Consider the following 10,816-nt stretch of genomic DNA (forward strand, 5'->3'; position numbering starts at 1 on the left):
AGTATTTTAAAATATTTTGTATACTTATAATTATTTTAAACCCTGTTCAAAATAATATTTATAAAGTTTTTTACTTGATTTTAGAAAAAATTAAATATTTAAATATTTTGTACACTTATAATTATTTTATAAATTTAAAATAATATTTATAAATTTTTTACTTTATTTTTAGACAAAAATAAATATTATACATAAACTCTATGTATTTTCAAATACCAGAAATTTTTTAAATATTAATACGTTTATTTTTAACTAGCAGAAAACTCATTCAAAATTTCATTAATGCTTATTAATGCTCATTAATATACTCATTAATGTGATTAAGCAAAAAACTTGAAAAATCAAAGGGAAGCAGCATACATTTATTAACATAAATAAAATAAATAAGTAAACATTACAAATTCCTTCTTCTCCAGATTTCATTCTCAGATTTTATTCTCCATATTCCAAATCTATCTATGAAATTTACCTCCAGAAATGTAGAGAACAACGATGCTAAAACCACCAACGACCACCGCAAACCACAACCGTCCACCGAGTACCACCAGCGGAACCACCACCCACCACCAGCAGCGAAATCATCCACTGTCCAACGACCACCAACAACGCCACCTACGGAACCCCACCCACACCTTGCACCTCCGACAACCGCACACCTCCAACACTTGCGAACCTCCGACAACCGCGCACCTCCAACGCTTGTGAACCTTCGACAACTGCGCACATCCACAGAGCACCTCCAACCGCTTCTAAGGTACTCCCTAAACTCAAAACAAATAACTCACCTTCACTCCTCTTCCATATTTATCATCCCTCTCATATTTATTCATCACCCACACACTTGAAGTAATCCACCAAACAATGTACGAATCTTTGTTTATGTTGTGTTTATGCAGATTGAATCTCATGCGTGAGAATCTCATGTGGAGGGAGTATTGCAGTTACATGGCACGGGCTGCTATGGCACATAGGTAGTAGGTGAGGTGATGGATAATATGGTAAAACCAAATACTTTCTCACCAAATCTTCTCAACCCAGCAGAGAAGCCTTTTTCACTTTCTTCGCTTTTCTTCTCCCTCTAATACCCATAAACTCCCAGATACAAACGTGATATTTCTTTCCTTTTCAATCTGGGTGAACAGTAATCACCCGGATACAAACAGAGGCTTATAGATTTTCTCTTGAGCCCTTGGCATGGTTAGTATGACTTTGGCTATGTAGGAACCTCCAACATTAATAATGATTGAACTTCAAATGGTGTAGATTAAGTTGGACCTTTAGAAAATGTTATTGGTGCATAGGGCTTGACATATTCATATTTCACGTGACAATGGTAGACCTAGTACAACTAATCTTTTTTCATTTCTATGAATACTAGAATCGTTACAAATTATCAAAACATTTCAATTATAGCCAATATTATTTCATGAGAATAATGAGTAATAATCAACAACAAAAAAACAATTACAAACCAACAATGTCACCACCCACCATGTCCATCAATCAAGAATAAGAAACACAATACAATTACACAACACACGTTGTTGGTAAGTTTTTGTCTACGAAGAAGAATTTATGTTCATGCAAATTATAAGCAAGACAATGACAAGGAGATAAAGGGTAACAGAGAAGGAAGATAAAGTTTTCATTTACAAGAATGAAAAATTAAATGCAAAACATTTTACTTAAAAAAAAAGTCGAAGATGAGATTCACTACAAAAAAAATCAGTATTATCTACGGATTCTTAGGCACGGATCTGAATCCGTATGTAAATTCAACATTACCTACAAATATTACCTACAAACAACATTACCTACAAATATTATAGCATTACCTACCAACTATTACCCACGAATCACTATTACCTACTAACTATTACCCACGGATCTTTATTACCTATCAACTATTACTCACAGATCTCTATTACCTATCAACTATTATCCACCGATCTCTATTACCTACCAACTATTACCCACAAATCTATATTACCTACCAACTATTACCCACAAATCTCTATTACCTATTAACTATTACTCACGGATCTCTATTACCTACCAACTATTATCCTAATAATTATATACATAATATTAAAAATATTATTATAATATAAATAATTATAAAATCATAACTAATATTCATAATTAATAATAAATAATAATAATAATAAATAATAGATATACATATTATTAATATTATAAAATTAAGAATATTAATATAATAATATTATTAGTATATTACTAATATGAATAATACTATTATTAATAATAATAGTATTAATGATATTAACAATATAAATAAAATTAACAATATTAGTAATAATAATATTAATAATACAAATATTACTATTATTATTAATAATATTAATAATAATAATATTATTAATATTAATAATTAATAATATTAATAATAATAATATTAATAATATTAATAATAATTAATATTATTAATAATATTATTATTAATATTATTAATAATATTATTAATATATTTTATATTATTAATAATATTATTGATATATTTTATATTATTAATAATATTATTGATATATTTTATATTATTAATAATATTATTGATATATTTTATATTATTAATAATATTATTATAATAATTAATAATGATATTAATTTGAATAATAATAATATTATTAATGAAATTAATAATATGAATGATATTAAATATATGAATAATATTAATAATATTTATATTATTAATTATATTAATATTGATAATCGTACTAATAAATATAATAATAATCATAACATGATAACAAAACTTGTTTGTGTAATGGTTAAAGCTTATTTGATCATTCTTCAAGGGACCTGGTTTCAAGTTCTACCTGCTGCAGTTTAGTTCTAACTTAATATGTCCACATTACATACGGTTTTGCTCCTATCGTAGGTAATTCATAGGTAAATGCTTATTTACCTACGAATTTTGGCTTTTACCTACAAAATTCTTTCGTAGATAAATTGAGTTTTTATTATAGTGAAGGTGAAAGGCGAAAGCAAATAACAAAGGCAAAATGGTGGAGGAGAATGACAAATGTGAAAATGTTATGGTTGATGTGAAGAAGAAGACACATCACAAAAATGTTTAGGTTCGTTTGTCTTATGTTAAGGTTGAGATGTGGTAGAAGCGAATGACGGAGATGAATGACATAGACAACAATGCCAAGGTTGATACAAGGAAGAGGACACATAATAACGATAATATTTAGATTTTTTTTATATAATATTAGGTTTAAGATGCAACAATGATGAATGTCGAAGGCAAATTACAAAGACAAGACAAAAAAAATACGTAGCACTATTATGATAGTTTTAGATTTGTTTAAGGTTATGCTAGTTACAAGTGCATGAGATAAATATAAGAATGAATCTAAGTTAAGTTTTGTGACACTTATACTAAATACACGATCATCCAGCTTATTCTAGAATGAGTTAATTTGGATTAAGTCATATTTAACTTAATTATAAATAAATTTAATTCAATCTAATTAAAATTAAGATTAAGTAACAAGTAAACCTAAACTAATTAAGACTCTAGGTACAATAAACATTTAATTATGTATATAATAGATTAAATTAGCTAGCACTAACCTGATATTTTATATCAAACAGTTAAAATAAATTTGACATAAAGTCTTATTCATTTCAAATGAAAAAAAAATTATATATTATTTTTTCCCTATAACCTATAAAAGTGAAATTACAACTTATTTTCTATCTATATTTTTTTTCTGATTACAGTCAGTAGGTCAGAGTCACGGGAAATCATAAACTGTATATGATAAAAAATTGGAGTGACAGGCTTTGAAATTTTTCCCTTTTCTAACTAAAACTTTCAAACCAATCAAATATGTCCTAAAAGGAAGTGTAGGTATTATTATATTTAACCATGTGATTCTGACTTCTTCAGAAATATTATTATGCTCAGAGTGGTTCACATGGCATAAATATAATATAGTACACCTATTTCATGACACCAAAATACTATACATTTTAAGAAATTACAGATTTCACATGATGCGACCATCACCACAAAGACCATCCAAAATGAAATTCATCATCTTCAAAAATTCTTAATTTTTGTTAAAAATTTTATTCATAGATGAAGGAATTACCACAATTTTCTATTTCTTAAATATCTTTGAGGTGCAAATCAATATGATATAAATCAACTTGAAATTTTAAGGAAAAAAATATTGAAATATATATTTTGATTATTTAGTACAAGGTGAGCAGGAGCCAAAATACAAATAAAAATATTTTTTAAGAAAACATCTATATAAAAACATTGAATCACTTTTGAGGGGTAAAGTTAGAATTATCAAACTCGTTGGATCAATCTAAATAGACTTAATTGGGCACTGAAAATTTTCTAAAACAACAAATTATTTTAACGCGATTTAATTCTTTTTATAAAATTAAATAAAATATGTTGAGTAAATATATATTTTTAAAATTTATGATATTATGAAATTGAAATTTAAGGTATAATAATTAATATATAAATAAATATAAATTATAATATAGATATATATTTTTTAAAAATGTTATTATAAGTTTTTAAAATATAAATTATTATTTTATAAAGCAGACTGCCTTAACTTAAACATATCTAAGTTCTAATTAAACTAACGAAAATATATATTTACACTTTCATTACATTAAAAAATATATAATTTTATTATTTTTATAAATAATTAAAAATAATAATACAGTTTAAAATATATATACATATATATTTTTATAATAATAATATTAAAAAAATATGTAATCATCATAATTTTTATTTATTTATTAGAGAGTAAAATTATTTAATTAAAAATGACAAAAAAACTATACAATGATATAGATAATTATTAAAATTAAAAAAACATATATAAGTAAATATAAATTATTTTTATAATTTGATTATAGGCAATTTTTATTTATTTTGTAAGTAATTTTTTTATTATAAATAGCTATTTTAATTTTTTTTTAAATAGTTATTTAAAAGATAAAATAAGAGAATTTTTTATCAATAGTTTAGATGAACCAAATAAAAAAAAAATATTTATTATTCTTGTATGGATAATGTCTCGTTGATGCGGTGTAGATATTTTTTTATGCATGTTTTCTATATAAATTCGGTTTTTAGTCTTCAGTTTTTTCAGATATTGGTCTTTGATTTCTTCTAATTATGTTAAATATATCGAAAGAGGATTGAAGCATGATGTACTGAATGAAAGTACAGTTATTAAATCACATTTTTATAGATTCTTCAGAAGCATCGACATAAACAGTTGTAGATAAACTTATAAATGAAATAAACTGCACGTGCGCCAATACTGGTCTCTATCTACGTCTTTTACCTTTTAAAACCCTTCAATTTCGATCACTTACTTATGAGTTAAGAAAGAAAATATTAATAACATATTCTAATTCTCAAGGTTTTTTTAATATATTCATAATTTGATTGAGTTTTTGTCTATATTCAATTCAAACTTTTATAATTCATTTCAACATCATACTGAAAGGCGAAATAATAATATATATTTTTTAGTTTATGAATATAATATTTTAGGAATAAGAATGAACCCGTAAAATTAATAATATGTAGCTTGTGGAGGCTACCATAGAAAAAGAATGCTAACAACAAGTATATGTATTTAAAACTATATATTAATTAGTACTTTATTTTTCTTAAATCAAACAGCTTTCCATTATAAAACTTGAAATATGGTTGGTTCAAAAGCCATGAACATTTGTCCCAAAGGTACATGAGAAAGCACATGGGAGTTAGTCACAACCAACAAAGGTGAAAAGATGTGAAAAGCAATATTTTAAATTTGATTAAAATGAAGGTATATGGAATATAGTTGGTTCAACTCAAAAAATCAAATACAAATTTACTCTTAAAATCAGTAAAATAAATTACATTTTATCCCCTTTAAAATGAGTGTTGAGAAATAGAAATTGTTGTATTAAAAGTAAGGTTTTATAAAAAAAAAAATAAAAAAAAAAAATTTCAGTATGATAACACGAAATTGGTTTACCTTTATATTTCAAATTTTATATTATATAATAATATGAAAATAATTGAAATGAGTTTTTTTTAAATGTAAAATAATTGTTGATTCTTTCCAAAGACTTTTAGTTTTTTTAAAAAATTATTATTATTTTAATTGCATATTGATAATCAATATAACTACTTAAATTGGACCAATTCCACGTACAAAAATATCTATTACAATTATTTTTATTCTTCAAACACATTAATGGTTTAAAGTTTAAATTGAAAACGCAAATCAATAGTGTAATATTATAAAAAAACATATTTTAATTACAATAAAACTAAAATTGTCATGAGTAGAGTAGTATTTTAAATTCTATAATTCAAAAAGAAAAGAAAAAAAATTATAAGAATCAAAATCAAAAGTCAATTTAGGAGATTAAAAATATGTTTAAGTTTTATTAAAAGACACATTAAAAAATTATTCAAGTAAACTGTTTGATTATATGAAAAAATAATTATTAATAAATAATAAATATTTTGTATGAATGACTCAGTAGATGATGAAGAAGAAAGAAGTGTAATTAATGTGAAATTGTTACATCAAAGTGGGGTTGGTATTTGTATCCCCACTACCATTAAAAAAAAAAAGTCCAACTACCAGTTGGGACATAAATTAATTTATGATGAGTCGGATACAGCTTACACCATTATTATTACAATGGACCATAATAAAGTGAAAAAAAAAAATGGATTCAAGATTCACAACCCTTTATATATTTTAAATCTGTGTTTCAAAATATATTTATTAAATTCTCTTAGTTTAAAATATAACTGAAGCTAGTTTTTTGTTTGTTTAAGTTACCATTAATCTTTTTTGAAATAAAATAGTTTATGTTCCTCTACATTTAACTTTAAATATTAATTAATTTTATAGGTTTTCTTTTGTTTAATTCACTTTGATTAACAAACAATCATTTATTAACTTTCTTTTAGAGCTGCATATATAGGTTGTTATACATGTCCTTATCATATTGGTTATTAATATCTATTTATTAGTTAATGTGAATAGGAAATATTTTTTGTATGGGTATGGTTGTAATAATGTTTTTTTTTAATTATTTTTTTTATTTTTAAGAATTGTTTGAATGGATATATAAGTTATTATTGATTGTGACTTCCTAAAAGAAAATTGATTCTAATTATTTTTCTTTCTTGAGTTTTGAAGTGTGAGCTACATGTGGACAATATAACTTGAACATTAAATATTAAATAAACTAAAAGGAGATATATCGATTATAATAATTTGAAGTGAATAGAAAATGAGAATTGAGATTCAATGCCAATAATTATAAATAAATTGTATGAAAAATTAAAACAGTTATCTGATTAAAAAATTGAAGATAATAAATTTATTCTGATATACTCTTTATGTTGCTTATTCCAACCTAACATATAAGTTATATAAGGTATGAGAAAGGGAAAAAAGTGGTGGCAAGCATTGGGTTTTGGTATCTATAAATGCAGAAGAGAAGCAAGGTGCTAAGAAGCATTGAACACAAATTTATTTTGTTTTGTTACCTACTTTAACACCTCTTGAATGGCTTCTTCCAGCTTTGAAAGTTCTCCCATGGCTTCCAACTACACAAGCAACCAAAAAAGGCACAACAATGGCATGTTCGTTCCACCGAGCCAAGTGGTGGTGGTGGTGGTCCCTTTCCCTGCGCAGGGCCACCTGAACCAGCTCCTCCACCTCTCGCGGCTCATCTTGGCTCACAACATCCCTCTCCACTTCGTAGGGTCTCCCACACACAACCGCCAAGTCATAGGTCGTGCTCAAGGTTGGGATCCGAAATCTTTTTCCCACATTCACATTCACGACTTGAACGTTTCTCCCTTTGTCTCCCCTCCCCCGAACCCGAATGCCCCATCCAAATTCCCCTCCCACCTTATTCCCTCCTTTGAGGCCTCCGCAAGCCTCCGTGGACCTGTGTTTGCACTCTTGCAGTCACTCTCCCTCGTGGCCAAAAGGGTCGTCGTCATCTACGACTCTCTCATGGCTTCCGTGGTGCAAGACGCCACCCATCTCTCCAACTGCGAGACCTACACTTTCCACAGCGTCTCCGCCTTCACCATGTTCTTGTACTTTTGGGACGTCATGGGAAGGCCCCCGGTCAACAGAATGTCCCTCTTGGTCCCCGAAGTCCCCTCCCTCGAAGGCTGCTTTACCACTCAGTTCCTCGATTTCATCGCCTCTCAGTATGTGTTTCACAAGTTCAGCAAAGGGATTATATACAACACCACCAGGGCAATCGAGGGGCCTTACATGGAGCTCATAGAGAGGATCATGAGTCGCAAGACCCACTGGGCTCTGGGGCCCTTCAACCCCTTGTCCATTGAGAAGGATGAAAAAGGGAAGCACTTTTGCATTGAGTGGCTTGACAGACAAGAGGCAAGGTCAGTGATGTATGTGTCCTTTGGGACAACAACATGCTTCTCCGAGGAGCAAATCAAGGAGGTTGCAAATGGGTTGGAGAAGAGCAAGCAAAAGTTCGTTTGGGTGGTGAGGGATGCTGACAAGGGGGATGTTTTCAACCATGATGGGGGCTCACAACTTGTTCTCCCAAAGGGGTTTGAAGAGAGAGTGAAAGGCATTGGGTTGGTGGTGAGAGAGTGGGCACCCCAATTGGAGATCCTGAGCCACAGTTCAACTGGTGGGTTCATGAGTCACTGCGGATGGAACTCTTGCATGGAGAGCATCTCTACGGGGGTGCCAATAGCAGCATGGCCTATGCACTCCGACCAGCCTCGGAATAGAGTTCTGGTGACGGAAGTGCTGAAGGTTGGGGTGGTGGTGAAGGAGTGGGAGCACAGGGATGAGTTGGTGACAGCCTCAGATGTTGAGAATGCAGTGAGGAAATTGATGGCAACAAAGGAGGGTAATGAGATGAGAGAAAGGGCAATGGAGCTCAAAAATGTGATTCTGAAATCCAGGGATGAAGGTGGAGCTTCTCGCATGGAATTCGATGATTTCATTGCTCACGTCACTAGATAGTTCTACTTTCATCCAACTCCACTCTAACTTACGTCATCACACTCTCTCATAATTAAACAACAATATAATAATAATAATAATAATATATAAGTATTGCTGGAGCTTTTAGACTAGAATATTTTCACATGAACCATTTTTAAACATCATTTTCCTTTCAAATATATTAAGCGGATGCAGAGATAGGATTCTTAGCTTTATATTTCATAACTAGTGTTTTCTGGTGTCAAGATTTGTATAGACAGAGCTTTACTACTTGTGGAAATTATGAATATGGAAGTTTGAAAAAAAGGTTATGATTATAATATGACTGATAATAACAAAATATTAATATTTATAATAAAAAAAATTAAAAAAAATAATAATAAAAATATAAACAAAATATAAAATGTTAAAATAATTAAAATAAAAAAGTATAAATAATTATAATTTTAGATAAAAAAAATTTTACGGAAATGAAAAAAATTGTAACATGTGGATATAATTTTAAAGTGGAAATCACTATTAATGAATACAGAGTTTAGATGACTTTGACTCTAAAATAGATAAATACGATTTATCTATTTTTATAATTTTTTTTACTCAAAATCATAATTTCTACACACAAAAAAACTATGTTAAAAAAAACACAATTTACCATATAACGCTGCTAATACAACTATATTAGCATTAGCATCACTTTACAATAGTTGAAGGGAATATATTCAGATAGCATCTATCCAGTAATCTATTCTAATTCTCTTATTATCTTTTTATATTATTTTCTATTTCTATTTGGCTGCTATGGTTTTTTCTTTCATAAGAGGTGTGAAAGTGAGTTTTTTTTCACTAATACTAATAGTATATATATATATATATATATATATATATATATATATATATATATCAAATTTATTAATTTAAGTTAATTTTTTTAAATTCTGGATTTAGATAAATAGTTAACTTAATTGGTGAATTGAAAGCGGAAAACGGAATTAAAATGAATTTGTGGGACAAATTAAATTAATTTTACATCAAATAAATGCAAAATGTTACGAAATATGACTTTGATTCCATTACAAGTGAGTTTGAAAGAATTTTTTAGTTTTTCTTTTCTATATTTTATCTTTGTAATTTTGTCTCCCTATGGAATGTTAAATACTTTTACAAATGAGTAGTTCAACTTCTTGAGTTTTCTCTTGGCATTTTAGCAACATGTGAGTTTTGGGTGGCAGAACTTTTATATATTACACGTTATATAAACTATAAGAAAATTATGAAATAAAAATTAATTTTAGAGATAAAAAATAAATAGTTGTTATAGTGATTAAATTTGAGATCATTTTAGAGACTTAATTTTTTTTTTAGATTTTAAATTAGTTTCTATTATTGTTAAATGGTTTCTAAATTAGTTTTTATTATAATCTAAATAATTGGTAGTTAAAACCACTAATTAGATACCAATTTAGAAACCATTTAATAATAATAGAAACTAATTTAGAAATCAATTTTTTTTTAGTTTTTAAAATAATTTCTAATTTAGTAACTATAGAAACTAATTATAATTATTTTTTGTTTCTATTTTTTGTAGTGATATTTGAGTCAAATAATTACTTAAATTGCATGGCTTATTATGGCAATTTAGAATTTGGTTTTATTTTAAACTTGATTTCATTTTATATTTAAAAAAATTAAAAAATATATAATTTTAAGTTCTTAAAAATAATTATTTAAAAAAATTAATTTGGAAAATAATTTCTTAAAAAATAATTGTATAGACTATAATA

The 10,816-nt window shown here is 27.3% G+C and overlaps 1 protein-coding gene across 1 annotated transcript; it reads left to right on the forward strand.

Moving 5' to 3' along the window:
* The first annotated feature begins 7,318 nt into the window (after positions 1–7,318).
* Positions 7,319–9,261, forward strand: LOC137826008 (zeatin O-glucosyltransferase-like). Its single transcript, XM_068631846.1, has one exon. It carries the CDS (start codon positions 7,599–7,601, stop codon positions 9,051–9,053), a length of 1,455 nt encoding a protein of 484 aa, XP_068487947.1. The 5' UTR covers positions 7,319–7,598; the 3' UTR covers positions 9,054–9,261.
* The last annotated feature ends 1,555 nt before the right edge of the window (positions 9,262–10,816 follow it).

This window comes from Phaseolus vulgaris, chromosome 8, assembly GCF_000499845.2.
Source record: "Phaseolus vulgaris cultivar G19833 chromosome 8, P. vulgaris v2.0, whole genome shotgun sequence".
Taxonomy (NCBI): Eukaryota; Viridiplantae; Streptophyta; class Magnoliopsida; order Fabales; family Fabaceae; genus Phaseolus; species Phaseolus vulgaris.